Source organism: Diabrotica undecimpunctata, chromosome 10, assembly GCF_040954645.1.
Source record: "Diabrotica undecimpunctata isolate CICGRU chromosome 10, icDiaUnde3, whole genome shotgun sequence".
Classification (NCBI taxonomy): Eukaryota; Metazoa; Arthropoda; class Insecta; order Coleoptera; family Chrysomelidae; genus Diabrotica; species Diabrotica undecimpunctata.
The window spans coordinates 51078687-51101023 of record NC_092812.1 but is presented as its reverse complement, the minus strand read 5'-3'; the positions used below and the strand labels follow the sequence as shown (position 1 = coordinate 51101023).

General features: G+C 32.3%; 1 protein-coding gene across 1 annotated transcript in view; it reads left to right on the top strand.

Moving 5' to 3' along the window:
* The window catches only part of LOC140451811 (lachesin-like), a 264100-nt gene that overhangs the window by 217970 nt on the left and 23793 nt on the right, over positions 1-22337 (top strand). Inside the window, exons 3-4 of the mRNA XM_072545679.1 lie at positions 3997-4204; positions 18637-18795. Coding sequence (XP_072401780.1) covers positions 4006-4204; positions 18637-18795 — 358 coding nt within the window. The 5' untranslated portion in view covers positions 3997-4005. The remainder of the gene's footprint in view (positions 1-3996; positions 4205-18636; positions 18796-22337) is intronic.

The window sequence follows — 22337 nt, the reverse complement described above, 5'->3', positions numbered from 1 at the left end:
ACATTCCTTAAACCCCAGCAAAGGAACCTGATTTTTTGTATCTACAACTACAAAAAATATATCTTTTTTATCATTTTTAATGACACAAGTTAATGTAACTCTACCTACAGTTTTAATTTTGAACTTTGAATCCCCATACGATACTAATGATATATTAGATTTACGGATATGTGCTGTTGGGGCTATTTCTTTGAGAATACTTAAAGGCAATGTGCTTACCTCAGCTCCAGTATCTAATTTAAATGACGCAGGCTTATTGTTAAAATAAATATCAGCTGACCACATATCTTGTCCAACCTCGTGTTTACATTTAGAGTTTACTGACCTGACAAAATACTGATACTCACTACCTTCACTCTCACTTCCTGAACTGTGCACATCCCTTATACTAGCTTCTGTTACTTGATGCACTTTCTTTTTCTGCTCTTTCATCGCCTTTCTTGGAATTTCTGGTTTTCTTCTCACATTGCTCCCACTAGGTTTATGGTCTTCTCTACAAACTTTTGCAAAATGATTATATCCACATCTGGTACACACACGATCACATCTTGGTTCTCTTCGTTGAACTGCATTTATTAATGACCCATTTTGTAACATTTTAGACTGGTCTTTACGTCTTATTTCTATCACTTGACATATGTCAACTGCTTTCATTAACGTTAACTCTGATTCTCTGAGCAGGTTTTCTTGTGTTGCTTTGTTGTGTATGCCCATTACTATTTTATATCTGATCATCAGGTCTTGTTGTCTATACTCTGTTTTTTAATGGCTTTCCGTACTTCTGTAAGAAACGAGTCAAATGGTTGACCTTCTTGCTGGCTAATACTATTAAACTTAAATCTTTCAAAAATGACATTTTTCTTTGGTTAACAATACTCTTCAAACTTCTTTCTACGCAAGTTACTGTTCTGTCTTCATTTTATGCCTACAGTAATAATTTCGATATCAACATATTTAAAATATATCAAAATGTTTAAACAGAGGTACAACAAGTGGTGAAGAGATTCAGAACGGTGGTATTTTCTTTAAGTTGATCATTACGTGTCATGCCTGTACTTTTATTTGTATGCAGGAATAATAACAAATGCAGCTTAGAATTATAATTTTAAGTGTGTAAATTTTCTAAATAATCATTACATAAATGCCTGTTTTTCAGACTGTAAAGTGCAAATCTGAAATATGTCTTTTTCTTTAAAGTGAGCTTGAGTTTTTTGTAGTTACCTTTATTTTTTCTATGTAAATGTTTGAAAAATTGCCATGGGTTCATTTATAAATTCAGCTTGAACAAAACTAGAAACAAGTGTCAGTATCTTACAAAAAAGTGTAGTATTTATATGAAATATATAAAATATTTTAATAAATTTATACATCTATTCATAATTTAAATTTTTTCTCACTTTTAGTTAAAAGATTTTGGATTCTTGACAGCATTATTCTCATCTTTTGTTGGCACTAGAACTATTAATTATCATATGACGGATGGGCTAATCCAGTGCTGAAGGAAGGGCAAGAACATCAGGGGAAAATATAATTTATCTGGAATAACGCATGTCGAATAACTAATTAAAATTTTGAGCAAACGGGGTCGAAGTGGGGAGAGTAGAGACGCCCATATCTGCTCAGGATAAAACACATTACTAGCACCCGGTGTTATATCGTTCCGCGCCTTTTCTACACACAATGATGCTCTGGCCAAGAGCATCTATCCAATTTTACTTTATAAAGAATGAGGGATATACACTATGTTATAATAAATTTTTCTTATATTGAATACGAGTATCGGCTTGCTACTGCGTTCGATTGAATTTTCCATAATTCTATAAGACAAACGTTGACCCTTCAAAAAACGCTTGAGATTATATTATCATTACTATATTACGATCTAAATATTTATTAAAATAATTTACAACATACCATATTCACAAATAAAAAGACTGAGGCAAATATGATTTATAAACAAAATTTAAAACCCACCGTATGAATCGTGAATAATAGACTGGATTTCCGACTAGTTAATTATTCCGGTTATTTCCGAACAAATTAAGTAAATAAACAACAAGTTATTGATGTTTTGCTATGCAGTAATATCCATCTCCATCTACGTGTTAAATATAAAGAAAAAATCTATAAGTATAGAAATCTTGAAACTCAAATGCAGAGACAATCGAGAACGAAAGGTATCTAGAGGGATCTATAATTCTCTCAACTACTGGTACCATTTCAAAGAGCTTCCAAAACCCTAGCATGCCCAGCGCTCGATAACATCAAAAGAGCTCCTTCAGAATCGTTTTGATAGCGTAGATATCTGCAAATGAGGAATGTTCTATGAATATTCGTGGCACAGATACACTTAGGTTAGCAGTAGCACCAGCCGTGAAACAAAAACTCACACCTGACAGTAGGTATAAAATCCAAACGCATTAAAATGACTAAAAATAAATTACTTTTATTGTCGCTGTCTAAGGTTCGCGAAGGCACGTCTATAACCGGTGCTGGACGTGACCGTATAGGGGACGTCGGACTCCTGCCATACAATTAGGTATATCCCAACAATAGTAAAAATCACAAGTGAGCCAAACAACACCACGGGACCCAGTCGCTGAAGGTGCTGCGTTGAAACATCAGCAGATGCTCACCCAAGCGAGACGACCAATGCAGGACACGAAATGGACTGTGTTCATCAATGGAAATATTTTGCACTTCTACTACAAGATGACAAACTTTGATTAAAAACGGTAGGCCCTCGCAGATATATCAGCAGATCAATACCGGATAATTATAACAAATATTCTTATCCCAGAGGTTAGGACGATATGAGGAGATTCCTGAGCTTATTACACAAGAAACATAACCTGATTATATGCTACAGAACAACAATAACTTCGTAAGTAAAACGGCAAGTACAAGAGTTCAATAGGAAAAACACATTTAACAGATCACTGCTACCAGAAATAAACTCTTGAAAGAAACTAGGTACGCTGTTACAAATGAATAACACTGAAGTTCTACCCAAGTATGCTGTGCAGTAACATAAATTGCCAATATTATGAGCATTAAGATTAGAAAATACGGAATTCTATTTGTTTATTTCTTTATCGAAAGAACTAATTACAGAATTTAACCCTGGTAAAAACAATTACTAAGGAAGATTGAATTAAGAGATATTGGTCAAATTATGAAATATATTCGAGGATTGAGAAATAGAAAAGTAATAAGACTAACTGAAGAAATAATGCTGAAAACTGCAAGAGACTCATGATCCAAAAAACAGCACAGCTCAACAATCTATGGATACGTTATAACAAAAACTCTCCATTTATTCTGGCCGCCTAAGGAGATATAAAGTAAGTAACAACCTAAAATGTAACAATACACTTTTTGAGCATTCAGAAAATGCGTTATATACGAAATTCAATTCCAAGAAATCAAACCAAAAACATAAATTCATAAGGTTTGGGAAAATCAACTTACACGCCAACGGTGATACGACGATAGAAAATACGCACAATTTTCCACACTAAAGTAATACCTTTTAAGAACAATGGAGAAATAACGTTTCTAAAAGACCATGTATAAAGCACCATGCAAAGACTGCTCTAGTCATCTAATTGTGCAGAAACATTTTTAGAGAGATTTTTAGGAGATTAAGTTTCAAACGCGCTTCATAAAGTTTCAAGTTTTATACAAAACTTATTTAGTTTATGCCATAAATAAAAAATAATAACCGGCCATGAAATATAAACCAGTTAAACAATGACTTAATGTGAGTAATGTCTTATCAAATCATATTCGGTTATTGCAAATGTATCAAACATATGTACAAGAAAAAATGTTACTCAAATAAACACCGAACATAAAGGCAGCCAAACGGTATAAATTTATATTACAAATATTTTGCAAAAAGATATCCGGTAGAAATAATATCAGTTTTGTAGTATACATTCTTACTAATAAAACTATAACATGTCACTTAAATAATTATATGAATTGTTTTAGGTTGCTTGGATGCATTTTGAGCAATCAGCAATCTTGGCAGTACACAACCACGTCATAACAAGAAATCCACGAATAAGCGTAACTCACGATAAGCACCGAACTTGGTTCCTACATATTAACAAAGTCCAAGAGGAAGATAAAGGTCGTTATATGTGTCAAATTAATACCGTCACCGCTAAAACACAATTTGGATTCCTCCATGTCGTTGGTAAGTTATAGTTTGTTTATTCTTTAATATAAAGGTGACTTGGGTTTTAAAAATCTGAAATATGTTACTGTGGTCCAGTAGGAAAATTACAGAAACGTCAATTCTCATTTAGATACAGTAAATATTTACATCATAATGGTACGTACTGAGAATATATTGAAATACAAATAATCTTTATTTTCACCTCCAATTTTTTCAACTTACCTCCAATAAAGTCATCCCACGAACGCACCTCTAAAAAGCCCTATTTTGAAATATATATTTTATATACAGGGTGTTTCAAAAAGGTATGTCATAAATGAAATCACGCATTCGGGGACAAAAATAAATTGATTGAATTCAACTTACCTTAGTACAAAAGTGTTCACAAAAAAAGTTACAGCCCTTTGAAGTTACAAAATAAAAATTGTTTTTTTGCATTATCTCCTAAACTACTTGACATTTTGTAATAAAAATGGACACGTTACTTTCTTGTTCTAAAAGCATTTTTAATAAAAAAGAAACAACAAAATCTAAGCGCACAGAAAAAATTTAAGGGGGATGTGCAGCCCTAAATCCCCCCAAACTTTTGAGTACGTTCAAATCAAATGAATTTTGTGGCATCATTAGTTTAACTCATTATTTTTAAATTTTTTTTGCCTCATAACTTTTTTCAAAAAATAGTTTTTATTGAGTTACGGCCCTTTTCATAAAAATTACGTGAAACCAAATAAATGGCTTAAATGAATTAACAAGTACAAAAAATGTCTATAACCTCTATAAATATGATATTACAATAAATGATCAAAATGACCCCCATTTAATTCAATACACATTCGGTATCGTTTTAATAAAGAAAACCGAAGGGGCTAAAAAATCATATTTTTCTGACGAAATTGATTTGCAGCTTCAATTATTCTAACCCTCAATTGTTGTTCGTCCTCTATTGTTACAGAATATACAGAATACACTTTCTCTTTCATAAACCCCCAAAATCAAAAGTCCATTGGGGTTAAGACCTGGACTTCTGGGTGGTCAAGAAGGGTGGGGCGGCCCTTCCAATCCACCGACCAGGATACTGCATGCAAAGGTATTCCCGGACTTCATTACTGTAATGCGGTGCAGCGCCATCTTGTAGAAACCACATATTTTGCCTTATTGCAATATTCACTTCTTCCAAATACTCTTGTAAATCATTTGCCAAGAACTGCAAATAATTATCACTATTTAAATTGTTGGGAAGAAATACGGGGCCTATTAGATTGTTATCCACAATTCCTGCCCAAACATTAACTTTGAAAGTCCTTTGGTAATGAGTCGTTTTTTTGGCGTGGATTTTCGTCGGCCCAAATATGCTCGTTATGATGGTTTGTTATTCCATTTCTACTGAAGGTAGCCTCTTCGGTAAACAAAATATTTCTAATAAAATTAACATTTCGAGTGTTTTCCATTAACAACCAATCGGAAAATCCAATCCTTTTAGGATAATCTTCAACCAATAACTTTTGAACCATTGTTAAGTGATAGGGTTTAAGCAGCTGATCCTTCAAACGCCTTCATCTTTTGATATCTCAAAATTTTGATATCTAAAATGCCTTCATCAGTTGCATCCATTATTGGACGACCACTATTGCTAGCAACTTGCGGTTGGAATGTACCCGTTTCCCGTAAACGACGATCAATGGTCAGAAATAATCGTCTATCGGGTGTATTTCGATTGGGGTATTTTACTGCATAACGCCTTGCGACTGCTGCACTATTTCCTTGACATTCACCTACGATATTTCCGATAGTTAATTCAAATCATAATTTAATCTGATCCAACTTACCCAAAGTTAAATGCATATCTGCCATTTCCTGAAATGTATAGACCATTGTAATATAAAAATTTTTAATATTAATCTTATTCACACAATAAATGATAGCTTCAAGTTATTGACTATTTTATTGATGGAACTGTTTGTAATTATTGTATCCGTAGAAACTAATTGTAATTTTATGGCCAACTAGGAAAAAACTAGTTTTTCGAAAAAGTGATGAGGCAAAAAAGTTTTAAAATAATGTGTTAAACTAATGATGCCACAAAATTCATTTGATTTGAACGTACTCAAAAGTTTGGGGGATTTAGGGCTGCACACCCCCCTTAAAATTGTTCTGTGCACTTAGATTTTGTTGTTTCTTTTGTATGAAAAATGCTTTCAGAACAAGAAAGTAACGTGTCCATATTACAAAATGTCAAGTAGTTTAGGAGATAATGCAAAAAAAAACATTTTTATTTTGTAACTTCAAAGGGCTGTACTTTTTTGTGTACACTTCTGTACTAAGGTAAGTTGGATTCAATCAATTTATTTTTGTCCCCGGAATGCGTGATTTCAGTACTTCCAATAAATGCTGTAAAATCAGGTAATAATCTTATGTGTTTAATTTGATGATCTCAGGTAGTGACGTATTTTCTTCCACACTTAATAGTAATTGATAATGGATCGGAAACTGTTATTAACCATAAATTTTGATCAATTTCTTGGACACTGTAACCTGGTGCCAGAAATGTTGACATCTGAGAAGTTTTTGGTAAAATGCTAACTGGTTTTAACAGGTGGGCTTCTCTCATGGCGTGGCTGTTTATTGGATATGGAAGAATGTCTGAACACATTCTTTGGCTTTGGCTAATTAGTTTGCATTCTCCTGTATTTCAGGGTAAAATATATGAAAAAGAATCATCATCTCGCGCTATATATTTATATACAGTAGAAAGTATAAGATATAGGCCAGTTTGGTTATCTAATATTGGTATCAAATATCGGTGATATAAGATATAAATTTGGGGGTCGACTAATGGGATGGCAAGGACGAATACAATTTTTGAATGAATCAAGTTGATATGCTTGGAGTTTTATTATGTCAATATTCTGGGCTATATTTATTTGATGTATAAATCTGTAATGGCAATACATTATTTTCTAATGATTGTGAGATTGTCTTTAGGAAATCCATTAAGTCATTGGGGGAAATAATTGAACTGTGTAAGATTTTCAAGCGAGAAAATGCAATGGCGTTTAAAATGCCATTGAGGTAATTTTCTAAAAATATGTAGCTTTCCATTATGATTCACACAAATCTAATATTTGAAATCGCGCCCGATAAAATGAGATGTCGTCAGCTATATCTCAATATTATTTAGATATATCAATATTATTTAGATCATTGTCAAAGGTTTCTTCATCTAATTGCAATTTTTGGATAGTATTGTTAAAAGATTTTAAGACTGAAGTCGTAACGGAGATTTGATTTTTCAAGAGGGTTTCGATTTGATGAGAATCTGTGGTTATTCTATTTATACATTGATTAAAGTATTCACCGTCGGGTGCGTCTAAAATTCCACTAATAGATTTCCAGACAGTTCCAAGACCGTTAATTAATCCGAGTTTTTGGCGTGGAGTATAGGTACTTGTGTCGGCAATTACTTCACTATATTTTAGGTTCACAGAATTTTAAATTTGTCTGATCAAGCTGATATGTGCTTGTACTTCGGCTTGGAGGGAGAGTTTTCTGGGTGTATCGGCATTAGTAAATTTATCTAACAGGTTTCTTAGAATTCTGTCGTTATTGGATAATGTAGTTTTTATAGGGAGCAATTCCTTATAAACGAGTAACGTCCATTTGTCGTTAGATATACGGATGGTACCTTTTTCGTGATAGAAGATTCCGACTGTGATATTTATGGGAAAGACGTGAAATTGAGATTGGCCGACTGAAAGAAGTCCATAGAATCTGCAAAGAAGAAATTTATTCAAAGTGTGGTTTAAGTGTCAAAATTTACTTTAGAAGTTTGATTGGTTTGGGGATTTCGGATAATAGCAGAATTTGTAAATATTTCTTGGATTTGAAATGGGCCATTAAATAAATTATCCGATTTTAATTTAATTTGGGATTCTTTTACATATACCATATACCTTGTCACCGATTTTAAAGTTAGGTCGTTGTGTTGAAATATTTTCATCAAATCTTATTTTGGCTTTTTCTTTTCCTCTTTCTGTTTTTGCTCTTTCTACTTTATAAAAGTATTTCATACTGTTATTGAGGTCTCTAACGTACTTACTAATTAGGCTTTTTTGATTATATAAAGTTTCGGGTGGTCGTCCTGCAGTATGCTCAAAGATTAGCTCATACGGTGTGAAAAAGTGTTTTGTTTTTGGTATTGTTGTAACATATCACTGCATAAGGAAGAATCGTGAATGGATGATCATTGAGATTATGGGCTTGATTTGCTCGGATCATTTCTGAGAGTGTGGCATGAAATCGTTCTATAGATCCATTAGCTTGATGATTTACACTAGAAAATGTTAATTTTATATTATAGAGCGTGCATAGATCCTTAAGTATGGCATTTTCAAATTCTCAGCCACAGTCGCAGTGTATTCTTAAAGGTGTTCCGTAATGTTGGAAAAATAGGAGAAGTGTATTTGTTACGGTAACTGCCTTTTTATGATCTATAGGGTAGGCTTGAGTGAATTTAGTTAGTTCATCTCGAATGGTTAGTGCATAATTTCTTGTAGGATATTCAAATATGTCCACGTTGATCCATTTGAATGGTGTTTTGGGAGTTTCTGGTCTAACTAGTGGCCAACTTAAATTTTTTCTGTAAATCTTAACCTTTTGACAAATTTCGCAGGCTTTTATATATTTTTCTATGTCCTGTATTAAATTTTTCCAATTATATTTTTCTTTTATGGGTCTGACAGTTTCGTTTATCTCTCGGTGTAAGTTATTTTTGCCATTATGGTAATGTTCTAATATTTGTGGGATTTAATGTAAGTTCTTTGTCTGCAAATATATAGGAAAATATTTCTAGAATGGAATGTTCGAGGTTATTTTCTATGCAATAGGTTTTTGATTCATCGAATTGTTCCTGGTTTGCAAAAAGTATGAGAAATAAGTACGACATTACTCTTTCTGGGTCAAAAGGTAATGTGATAATGAAATATTTTCGGTTTTTTACGGTTTTACTGGATACGATATTTATTCTTCGGTTACTATATTCTACGTTTTCTTCGAATATGTCCTCTATTATTTTTTCGTGAAAATTCTCGAGTTTGTTCTGCCAGAAAAAGGTAACGATGTTCTTATGAGATTTGTCTAACTGTTCTGCATTTGATGTTTCTATTTTGGGCTAATCGATTATTGATTTTATTCTATATAAATCAAGAAAGTTTTCGAATTCTTCGGACATTTTTTCTATGTCTTCTTCTATATTCTCGTATTCGTCTTCATGAATCTCTGTGTCACCTTTGTTAGATGCGTGCAATAAAAGTCTTGACTGGAAGTTCGCACAGTCCTTAAAATGATTTATTTTTATTCTCAAAAGAGCATCTGCATTTCGGTTGATTTTTCCTGATCGGTGTTCTATTTTGTAATCATATTCTTCAAGTTTTAGGCGCCAGTGCGCTAAGCGGCTTCCGGGTCTTTGATTCAAAAAAGCCATGTGAAAGGTAGAGGAAGATATGGTCTAAAATGTTTTACTGCCCATACGATAGCTAACAATTCTCTCTCTATTGTGGCGTATTTTGTTTCTGCACTGCATAATGTTCTAGAGGCATAAGCGATCGGAGAGTCTTTTCCTAATGGACCCTGTGACAAAACGGCTCCAATTGCGAATGCACTAGCGTCGGTAGTAGGTAAAAAGGGTTCTTCGAAATTTGGATATATGAGGATTGGGTCTGACATTAGAATATTTTTAAGTTCTTTGAATGCTTCTTTACATTCGACATTAAAGACAAAAGGGACATCTTTTTGAATCAATTTAGTGAGTAGCTTCGAGATTTTGGCACAATTTGGAATAAATCTTCGGTAGTAATCGACTAAGCATGATTTAATTTCTTTAGGGTTCTTGGGTTCCGGGAAACTTTTTATGCATGAAACTTTAGCAGGGTTTGTTTTTACTTCGTGTTTTGTTACAAGATTACCCAGGTATGCGACTTCTTTTCTTAAAAACTCACATTTATCTGGTTGTATCTTCAGATTTGCCTTCCTTAATCTTTTAAAAACTTCTGTCTTGACATGTGCTCATAAATGGTGGATGAATAGATTATAATGTCGTCCATATAATTAATAAACATCATTCGATTGAATTCCCAGGAGAATGTTGTCCGTTACTCGTTGAAAAGTAGAAGGGGCATTTCTAAAACTAAAAATCATACGCACAAAATCATAATGTCCATTTTCAACTGAAAATGCTGTTTTTTGAATATCTTTTGGATCAATTTCAATTTGGTGAAATCCGGATGCCAAGTCTAGTGTTGTGAAATACTGACATTTTCCTAATTGGTCCAGTAGTTCTGAAATTTGTGGAAGTGGATATCGGTCTTCTACTGTAAGTTCATTAAGCTTGCGGTAGTCAATAACAACTCGCCATTTCTGTTTTCCGGATGCATCAAGTTTCTTGGCCACAACCCAAACAGGAGATGACCAAGGGGAGATGGAGTGCTGAATTATTTCTTGCTCTAGCATTTTGTTGATTTGTGTCTTTACTTCCTCTTTATGTACCTGTGGATATTTGTAAGATTTTGTGTAGACAGGTTTTAAGTCGTTTGTCTTAATTGCGTGTTTAATTTTATTTGTGAATGTCAGTTTGTCGTCTTCTACATAGAATATATCTGAAAATTCTGTACATATATTTAAAACTTGTTCCTTTTCTTCGGATTCAAGTGGTCAATTCTCAGTTGTTCTTTTATAATTTGTTCTCTGTCTATAATTGGATATTCACTGTGCTTTTGGTTGTAAGAAAAAATTGGCTCCAAGTCGTCTATAGGTTCAATGTTGATGTTAAAAAATTCGATAGTCTTTGGCATTGCATTTGCATTGATGACGGAAGTAAAAAAGTCTCCATCTTCATTTACATGAACTAATGCATGAGGAATTCGGACTTTTTCTATTTCTTGAGATGACAATATTGCATCTGTATTTGATAGATTGCAGTTTAATCTAAATATTTGTTAGGTGCGGCCATCAATCGTTATTTGATTTATGTTTTCTTTTATTCTTTTTCTCTCAGGTCTAGAGATGTGTTGATATTGATCTCTAGTATTTTCGGGAAATGAGCTATTTTGTGTCGGTAGATTATTTCCTGTGGACTTATGTATTTTGAAAATTAGAAAATATTTTAATTTAGGCGTATCAACTGTAAGAGCAATTAAGAAGAATGAAGTTGCTATTAGAAAATATATAATTTCTGGTACAAAATTAAGCCCCAAATTTTCATCTTACTCAAGGGATGTATTATTAGAAAGAACAGAAAGAGCCATCGCAATTTGAATTAAGGAACTAATTAAAAGAAGAATTCCTGCAAGTGGTTATTTAATCCAGGAAAAAGCTCTTCAGTTTTATGCGTTAATGAAACAGTCAGAGCCAACAACTTCCACTTTCCAAGCTGGTAACAATTTTCAGCTAGCAAAGGATGGCTAATCAGGTTTATAAAAAGAAATGCATTTCATAATATCAAGATCACAGAAGAGAGTGCTACAGCAGATAAAGCAGCAGCAAAGATATTTCTACAGGAGCGCGAGCGAAAATTATTGAAGATACGGACTATTGTACCAATCAAGTATTTAACGCTGATGAAACGGGACTGCATTGGAAAAAAAATGCCTTACCCTACTTACTTCGCAAAGGCTGAAAAAACTGCAAGTAGACATAAAGCAAGTAAAAATCAAGTAACATTATTACATACTTTGTAGCAATACATCAGGGGATAGGATGTTGAAACCGCTTTTAATAAATAAATCTCTTAGACCACGTTCTGTAACAGACAAATATTTATTTTACAAATAAAACAAGAAAAAGCAGTTGATGTTAGAAAATTGATAGAAAAAAATTATGATTTAAACTAGAAAATTATTGATGAATTAAGCTATTTTAAACACTTTTAGAACGAGATAACTTAGGAAAACATCCACCTGCAGACGAAGTTCATAAATAATTAGTTTACTTTTAACAACATCACTAGTAAAATAAACAGGTTCCCCTGTTCTCCTGTTTATCGACACGATATGAATAACTATAAATAATCACAAAACGATCTATATCTAATGTATATATATATATATATATATATATATATATATATATATATATATATATATATATATATATATATATATATATATATATATAATGTGTCCCAATTGTCATCATGAATGATAATGATGAAAATTATATGATTAGTAACAAAAAATATATATTTTGAGATCTTTTTCCGAAGTAAAAAATGGAACCATCGAATTAAACGTATTTTCAATTAATATTGTCGTTATTTCATATTAAAAATAGTAGATACACAATTTTATTTTAGAAAATTATCAGTTTTGCTTTTTAGTATACTTAACATAAAAATGTAATTATAACAGAAAAAATAATGAAAGCTAGCTATTATAACGGAAAAAAATGAAAATTACGAGAAATCATATCTCGTAATATTCTTAATAATATTATTAACTTTTTTGAGATATTTTTAGAATGATAACAGCACAAAGGACTAGATAATTGCGAAATTTTGAGGAAATATCGACTATGCGACAGTTTTCAATTATAACTTCAGTTCCCAAACCTCAATTACATTGAATGTAATTGACCAGGTAATGGCTTCACCTTCCAGACCCTGAAATAGATGTACCCGTTGGAGTTTCGGTTCACAGTTCCTAAATCATTACCATTATGCTTAATGTTGGATATGCTCAATCCTCTTCCCTATTTCCCGAACACAACATTTCCAGGAACACACATTCTGAGGAATGGATAACCCCGCTTCTAGAAATTGCTCTACCGTATCTCAATGTTATACAGATCGCATTATACCCTATGGAGACTAGATTAAAAATGTATTACGTATAGAAACGTAAGTGGGAAATATAATACGTATACATACGTATATATATATATATATATATATATATATATATATATATATATATATATATATATATATATATATATATACAACTTTCAATTAGAATAAAAAAATAGAAAATACAACTAATACTTTTTTAAACCATAATTTTTAGAGTTTATTTTGTCAAAGATATACAGGGTGAATTATCCCAGTGGCATATTTGGTGGCAATAAAAATGTGAAAATTTATAACAAGGGGCTTTTGGCTAATTTCTGTTATACTGGAATTTGAAGACAACTTTGTTTTTTTTTTATATAAAAACACTCATATAGTTTTATAACTACTATACTTATCGTATATCTTGTTGAATTTCAAAACTAATAATTATGTTTTTAATAATATTTACAAACTATTTCGTGGAAAGAATATTTAACGTTGGATTTGGATTAGAAAGTAAACTCTGTATTTTGAATTTTTAATATTTAGTAAAAGATAATTATTATGAAAGGTTCTGAGACTGTTTACTTGTGGCTTGTCTAAATTTAATATTATGTTTATGGAATATAAAGCCACAATAAATTGTTCATAGGTTATGTTTTTCGAAATTGATGTTTTTTTTAATGGCATAGACATTTGTCATTCAGCCAGTTACAATAAATTCTCCAATCAGAGAAATTGATGTTAGACTTATTTGGCCTCGGCCTTATCGGCAATAGCCTGCTTTTGGTTGAAACAATCTAAGGGCGGTATTTTTAGCCTCGGCATATAAAAGTATGACTGTTTTGTGTGTTTCTGTAATATTTTTTGTGTAATGTGTATTTACGTAGATTATATGTTTGTGTGTTGTGTGTTGCATATGTATTGTCTATAATTTTACACCTGCAGCTTTTTTAATTCACTGTTGTTGGTATGTTCTTGTTAGTGACTTCTTCTTTTAGAATTAGCAACAAAAGTCATTTTTCTTCATTAAGTAGAATAAGAGCAGCTTCTTTGACTTTTATCTTCTTTATGTATGTTTCTTTAATGATTATTGATGCATCTTTCCATTGCATTCTGCTCTCATGCTCCCCGGAATGTTTGCATATCTGATATTTGTTGAAGTTTCTCTTCTTGAAGAAAAATTCATACTCGTTTATCTGGACACTTGGTGGTGTTATGGTGTCTTCCACATAGAAATTGTTGCATTTACAGGATATTTTATAGATACAGTTCTTTGATCTTTCTTATGTCTTGTTGGGGTTGATTTTTGGACAACATAAATCTTAGAGTTTTGGTTGTTTTAAATATTTCTGATGTTGTACATATAAACTTGCGTGCATAGAAATCGGCCCACTGTAAACTTTTGACTTTAACTATATTTTTTTCAAGAAATATTCATCAGATCACAAAAACAAATATACTGTTTGAAAGACAATTTAATATGCTTTAATGTGAGTATAAATTTATGAAAACTTATTTCGGTTTCCTATGTTTAACATAGTGAAATGAATTTATTAAGCAAATTAAGCTTTTTTATTATTAACATAAATAGGGTTATTGACAATTTAAAACTTAACACTTAATTTTTTAATAATGGGTATGACCTCCTCTTGCCCTAATAACATCTTTTATACGATTAGGCATAGATCTAATCAAGTTTGCTATTGTTGCTTGTGGGATGTTAAGCCACTCTTCTTCTGCTGCAAGAATAAGCTCTGGGATCGAGTCGGGGGTATGAAGTCTAGCTCGAAGTCTTCGTTTTAGCTCATCCCATAAATGTTCGATCGGATTTAGGTCAGGACTGTTTGCTGGCCAGTCTATAACCTGAAAACCGACTTCTGCAATGTAATCTTGCACGATTCTTGCGGTGTGTGCCCTTGCATTGTCATGCATAAAGATAAATTCGTCTCCAATGTAGTCGACGTAAGGTACCACATGAATTGCTAAAATCTCCTCGATATATCTGGCAGCCGTTAAATCTCTTCTTCCGTGAACACGGTCATCCCTACGAATGAACTCAAGATCGGTTCGTGCTCCTATAGAAATTGCACCCCAGATCATGCAGGAACCACCCCCATAAGCACTCCGCTCTTCAAAGCAGCATTCTGCAAATCTCTCTCCTGGTCTCCGGTACACTTTCCTTCTTCGGTCGCTACCATAGAGGCATATTTTGGTCTCATCTGAGAACAGAACAGATCCCCATTGTTCCAACGTCCAATTCCGATGATCCTGTGCAAAACGCAGGCGTGCTTGCCGATGAGCTGGAGTAAGTTTTGGACCAATCGCAGGTGTTTTAGGGGTCAGGTTATTTTCCCGCAGTCTTCGTCTCACTGTCCACTGACTAACAGCCACTCTTCGCACCTCACGGAGCTGTCGTTGCACCTGAACGGCATTAAGGTGACGATTTCTTAATGTTGTTGACACAATAAAGCGGTCATCACGAGCGGTTGTAAATCGCCGTCTGCCTGTTCCAGGTCGCCTATGAAAGGATCCAGTCTCCTCATAACGTTGGCACACTCTTCGAACCGCTGCGAGTGTCATATCCAATTGTCTAGCAACAGCTCGCTGACTAAGTCCATTTTCGATTAGAGCAGTAACTTGGGCGGCTTTTTGTGGTGTAGTATGCATTAAACTAACACACTTGAACACTGCTGAGATTATAAAAAACGAATAATATGCAAATTTCACTTGCAAAGGCAATACTTTTACAATTAGACAAATTTGTTATTTTCGTGACAATCACCACATAAATACGTTTCATTTGTTTACCGGTTACTATGTAACCAGTAAACGATAAACCTTCTTGATAAATTTATACTCACATTAAAGCATGTTAAATTGTCTTTCAAACAGTATATTTGTTTGTGTGATATGATGAATATTTCTTGAAAAAAATATAGTTAAAGTCAAAAGTTTACAGTGGGCCGATTTCTATGCACGCAAGTGTAGTATTGTTGTCATCTTTGAATCTCTCGTTGTTAGTATATATGGATTGCTTGTAGTGTTTTGTTGTTTCCTTTCGTCAATCTTGTTAAATTCTTTGTTTATGGCAATGGCTTTTGTACGCAGTTTTTTTTCCTGAAATGCATTTTTATTTGAGCAGGTGTTTCGAGCACTATTGGGATTTGATAATTCCTTCTTTAATATTTAGATTGTGGTCTCAGTGGTTAGTTTAAATATCTGTTAATATATTATATAATATGTGTTAAATATCTGTGTTTGTTGGTTTTCTGTAAACTTTGGTTGCATACCCTGTGTCTTCTTTTGTAATTAACACATCAAAAAAAGTAAGTAAATTGTTGTTTTATTTTTTTAGGGTGAATTTAATTGTTTCTTCTTTATTTTAGATGTCCATTAGAAATGCATTTAATGCTTCTGGTCCTTGAGACCAAACAGAGAACACTCATCTACATATCTCCACCATGCTGTGGGTTGTTTGTGTAAAATATTTTGTTCGAAGTCCTCCATAAATATATCCGCTAATAATGGAGATAAGAAATTTTGCTTATAGAAATAGAAATCTATAAAAATAAGTCCTGTATGTGCAAAATGTTAGTAGCTCCATGATATCTGATACATTCAGTTTAGGTTTTGTTGTCAATTCCGTCTCCAATTTGCTCTTATTATTTTTTAAGTTTTCTCCAATGGTACATTGGTCAAAAGACTGGTGATATCGAAACTGACTAGCATATTGTTGGAATTGCAATCTATTTCTGCTAGTTCTTGCAAGAATTTGCAAGAACTTTGACAATCTGCTGCAAGGAGAATCCATAATTATACAAAATAAAAAGACGACATAATATATAGAGATCCAAAAATAGTTTTTGCAGACATTATAAAATTGACCAACAGCAATCGATTTCTACAGGCTGTCCAAAACAAAATAAAAAATTCAAGCCTGACCTTCTTAGAAGCAAAAAGTTAATTTTCAGAATAACTACTCCGCGGTTTTAAATACAAATAATATATTTACACTCAGGCACACAAAGCCTGGATAATTTTCCCCTCTCAATAAAAAACAAATACAAACAATATTATTAAACCTTATTTCTTTTTATTTTTATATTTTACCTATTTTATTATTTTATAAGAAAAAGAAAACATCTCTATATCTACTATTAAAATATCATTTCTATCCACAAAAATAAAAATAAAATGAAAGAAGATATCATCCTTTCTTTACGTTTTTGTTTGTTTTTTATTTATTTTTATTTATTTAATGAATTATCTCTTTAATCTGTAGTCTTTTAATCAACTTTTATTTTAATAAGTTGATTTTTATAGTAATGTCAAATTGTCACAGATATGAATTTATTACTGGACTAAATCTTAAGACGTGCAAAAGCAGATTTTAATAATTGTCAATTAATCACAAAGCAAATCAGTAATGTATCAGAAATTGGAGGACCATATGTTAGTCGAAAGGGTACTAACGAGGAGCGTGGATGCGTATAAAAGGAAATGAAGAGAGGAGTCCTTGTAACTCAAACGATAAAATTTGCATCTAAATGAAATGATTAGAAATAATATCTGTCAGAGATAATATTACAAAAAAAAACAGTCCTTTTATAATTTTTTTTAATATGAGAATTATGTATTCATTGAATCCTATTACCTTGGTCCTTCTATGCAAATGAAACAGTAGCTGGGCATTTCGTCACTGGTTATAAATATTAATTGGATCTTTGCAATTAGTTTACAGTGTCAATCAGAATATTAATGCAAACTTGTTTTATATGTATAAATACTTTCTTTTGGCATTTGTTTGTAGTAATTAGTCTGATGCTAAATAATTATTTTACTAATACCACAATACCAACAGATGCCAGTTGAATGGCAAATGGAATAGTGGTTATTTATGAGATGATTGAAAGAAGATTAGAGAATTATCAATTAGTTTAATGACGTCTGTAAGTATTTCATCCGGACCACCCATTTACCAGTTTTTATTTCTTTAATAGTGTCTACTTCACTTTTTGTTATATCTGGTCCTGAATCGTATTTCCAATCTTCATTGTTCTGTTTTTCTCTTTGATTTATCAAATAACTTTTTTATGTAATTTTTCCATACTTTCAGCTCGTCTTCTGTGTCTATAACTATATCTCCTTTTTCATCGACAATGTTACAATGTACTTGTTTTTATCTTGTTTTCTTGTAAGCTCTTTAATTTTTTGTATATATTAAAACGATCATCTTTATTTTGTAATCTTTTTATTTTATTAAATTTTTCTTTTAGCCAGTTTTCCTTGAAAGTTTTGATCGAATTGCATTTTACGAAAATTATCGACAAATAAATCTAACTACATTAGAATAATTTAAAATAAAATATTTTAGAACATCAATTTTGATATTATTTATCTACAGCTAACAGTTTTCTTTCATCTTATGAGACTTTGTTTTTGGTTGTTGTTGTTTTCTGAGAATTTTTTTCTAGATACTGTTACACTGCATATCCCTTATATTATTTTAATCAAAATTTTGTATGCTATTTACAGTAATATATACTTATTAAAATTATTAATAAGATTAAAAATTTTTATACCGTTGTGGAACAAAATTAAGATAATGGTTATTTTGCATATTTTTCAGTGCCTCCAAATATAGACGACTCCTTGAGCAGCAGCGATGCGATCGTGAGAGAGGGCTCAAATGAAACGTTAACTTGTAAAGCGACCGGATTTCCTACACCTAACGTTAAATGGAAGAGGGACGATAATACCAAAATTACCATAAATAAGACCCTTCAAGGTAGGCCGTATACATTTTTTTATTCTTTTGCGGTTACGTTTATATTCTTCTAGTGTAATCTACGCACAAAGTCAGTATTGACTTAATGAAAAATGTTTTACAATGACATAATGTTTTACATTTTCACAACTTTTATTTTGGAAAGGTGAAACTTAAAAATGTATTCCAAGTTATTATTTAAATAATTAAAACAACTCATTTATTTTAGTTTCTTTAGATTCTAATCATAAAACTACATAAACTAGACCAGGGTAGTAATTGGTAATGCGTTTTTGAGATGACTGTATTCGAGTTACGTCGGATTAAAAAAAATTGAAGAAAATTGCTTCATTGGAAGCCGAGAAAATACATTTTTTTACGTATACTGATTTTGATATTTGAAATTCAATTTGCTTAAATCAAATTTTTTTGGTATTTTTCACGCGCAATATCGATGGTTTTTATTATAATATATGGTATAAATATCTTAAAGATATAACAATTTTTATCGAGAAAGAGCTCCGAAAGAAAAAGGAAATGGATTAAAGATTATCATCCTATTGTTTATAACTTCGTCGCAAATGCCGGTCAACTTTGACCGGTTGTGTCTCAGGAAGCACTACACTTAATTTAACTTTTTTTCATTTATACGAAACGCCTTGCCAATTCTTTTTCAACGCCGTTTCCTGAATTTAATTTAAGCTAATAGTTACCGAGATATTCTATTTGTTTATAAGCTAAAAAATTGTTTATAATTTTAAAACATTCCTGAGACCGTTCAAATAATCCGATTTTAATTCCATAAAGTGCGTTAGATATCTTAGGTATGTTTTTATGAGTAAAAAAATTGGCAAACTTCTATATGGTCTAATTTTTTATTGAAATTTGTAGGTCTGATTAACTATATTATAAAGAATTTCTATACGAATTAAGAAGGTCCTAAGTGTAATCTAAGTGGTTGAAAAACATTGAATAAAAAGGGCTTGTTTCCCCCTCTTTTTTTGTATTTATTGATATTGTGCAGCAACGATCACAAATTTAAAAAAATTTAACCAGCTGTATCTTACAGAATATTTAATTGTTGCTATTTTATTTTTTACAACTTTGCTCCAAAATAAATTTTTAAGTTATAAGCAAGGAAATTAGAAAAAATTTATGTTTTAAGTAATTTTTAAATATTTTAATTTTTTGATTGATGTTATTTGAGGGGGAGGATAAGTCAATAATTATTACTGAAGTTAATAAACTACTTCTGCAAAAATTCGAATGCCACCTCTCACATCCACCTCAAAATAGATCCGCCCTGGTCTAAATGAGGAATACAAGATATTTGATATATTTGAAAACAACGTCCATAAACATCAAATTTGACATAAGTATTGCACAATTTTGGGTTTTAACGGTATACGAGCTGTTTTGAAAGACTTCACAGTAATGATTCAAATTTTATTTTATTTTTCTATGAGTATGTACCAAATCTTCCCAATTTTTCATAACTTCAATCCATTTTATTGAAAGCCGTATTTTAAAAACCGGTCAAAATAACTGCCGCCATTCGGGTTATTTTACCGGAATTCGGAAACCCTGTAACAGCTTTTATAGGTCTATTAAATAGATACCGTATATTTTAGGTCCCTTGGTGATCTACAAAAATTGTTTTTCTTTTGTGCATGATAGTGATGAAAACTACAGTTAAATTTTTGACGTTCTCTGCTATAGCGTCTGAAACTTAAATGTCCATGAAATAGCCCCAGGTATGCTCGTGTCCCTTAACTGGCGTATGTCCGGTAAAGAAACCTGTTATAATTCCGAGCTGATTCCTAGTTGTTTTCCGCAGTGCTTCATGTTCTTAACCAGCTTTTTTGCTATTTACCACTTGTACTGCCAGCCCTGGAGCCGTGAAGTATTTTTTAGCTTACCCTCTTCTGTCAACTTCAGCAGCTCTTTCATTTCCATCTATTCACCGATGACCTGCCACCTACAACTGTGTGACACTGTTATATTGTGCCAGTCTATTGAGATCTTCTCCGCATTCCCACACTAAGTCTAGAGACTACCCTAAAGTTCCAGGGAGGCCCCAATAGCCGCTGGACTTATATGTACATATATTTCATCGTTTAAGCTCAAAATCCTTCATGTTAATCTCTGTCTGGAATACTCTGGAGTCTGGCCCTACAGCCGATCATTCTGCCGTCCTGATTTGATATTCCTGTTATATTGATGTGTAGACAAGGAAAGTCTAGTAGGGCCTCCATAACTCCTGCTGGTATATAGCTCACAGCCCTGTAATTTAGAAGCAAGCAAGCATTTTAATTACATCAAGGTACTTTATTTTACTTATATACAGGGTTATCCCTCTTAATTCCTCGTTCCGGTAAATTCATAATTTTGGAATTCTAGGGGCTTATCTAGCTAGTTAAGCCCTACATATAAAGTCCATTCTGTAACTACTATCAGAGGATTGTAGCTTTGACTGTGCCATTAAATTTATCGTTGGATAAGATGACCAGATTATACACATAGACCAGGACATGACATGTAACGATGCTGAGTCTAACTATCAATCCATTCAAGATTAGATTCCAAAATAGATGATCCAATACTTACCCTGCGAATAGCCTCTAGCTACCTGGGCTGACATTATCTTCCCACTAACATTTGAATATACCACACGGCTCTTCTGTATCCATCTGTAGCTTGTTTCATCTATTCCTTTCAGCCGAATTGTCAGTGTGATTAGTTTGTACAAGGTGTTGTAAAATGCTCACTCTATATCGAGAAATGCACCCAGCATCATCTCTTGGTTTTTCCGAACATACTCTTCACTCTGCACGAGATGATGCAATGTCGGTGCAGATGTACATTGTCCCTGATATATCGGGCTTTCAAACAATGCATCATTACTAATGTGCCCATTGGGCAATTTTTGCTCTAGTCTTCAGTAAAAATGACATCAGACTTATTGGTTTTACTGACTTTGTCCTGTTTATGATCCTCCATGTTCTTGGTATATACTCCAGTGCAAAAATAACCTGCAGGATCATATATATTTTTTGGACAGAAGATCATTTACCTTGGTAAAAAAACTGGTTTGCACAGACTCAGAACAGAGATAGGTGAAAAGAGTTGTATGAAGCATATTATGTTCGCATGTGAAAGTAAAAGGCTGAATAGGGAGCTATTTTTAAAAAATTTATAAAAATAGCTCTCTATTCAGCTATTTTTTTTTAAACCAAATTTAATTTTTAAAAACCAAATTAACCAAGTAGTTCTGAATTACATTTTGAAATGCTTTAGTTATATATACTTTTTTAATGTAGATTATTATATTTTGCAAGGTAACTTTTAATTTACGAAATTAAATGCACTATTTTAGTGGAAAAGTTTTAATTTTTTCAAGCCATTTTACGTCTAATTCATTTTCGTTACATCTTTTTATTTAAATTTTTTTACATCGTCAGTAATTCACCGTATATTTTTATGATGTACTTTCAAGCTTCTCATACATAAAGCCGAGGTTCGCTATGTGCCTAATCTGAATTATACATAGAGTAATTTGGGTT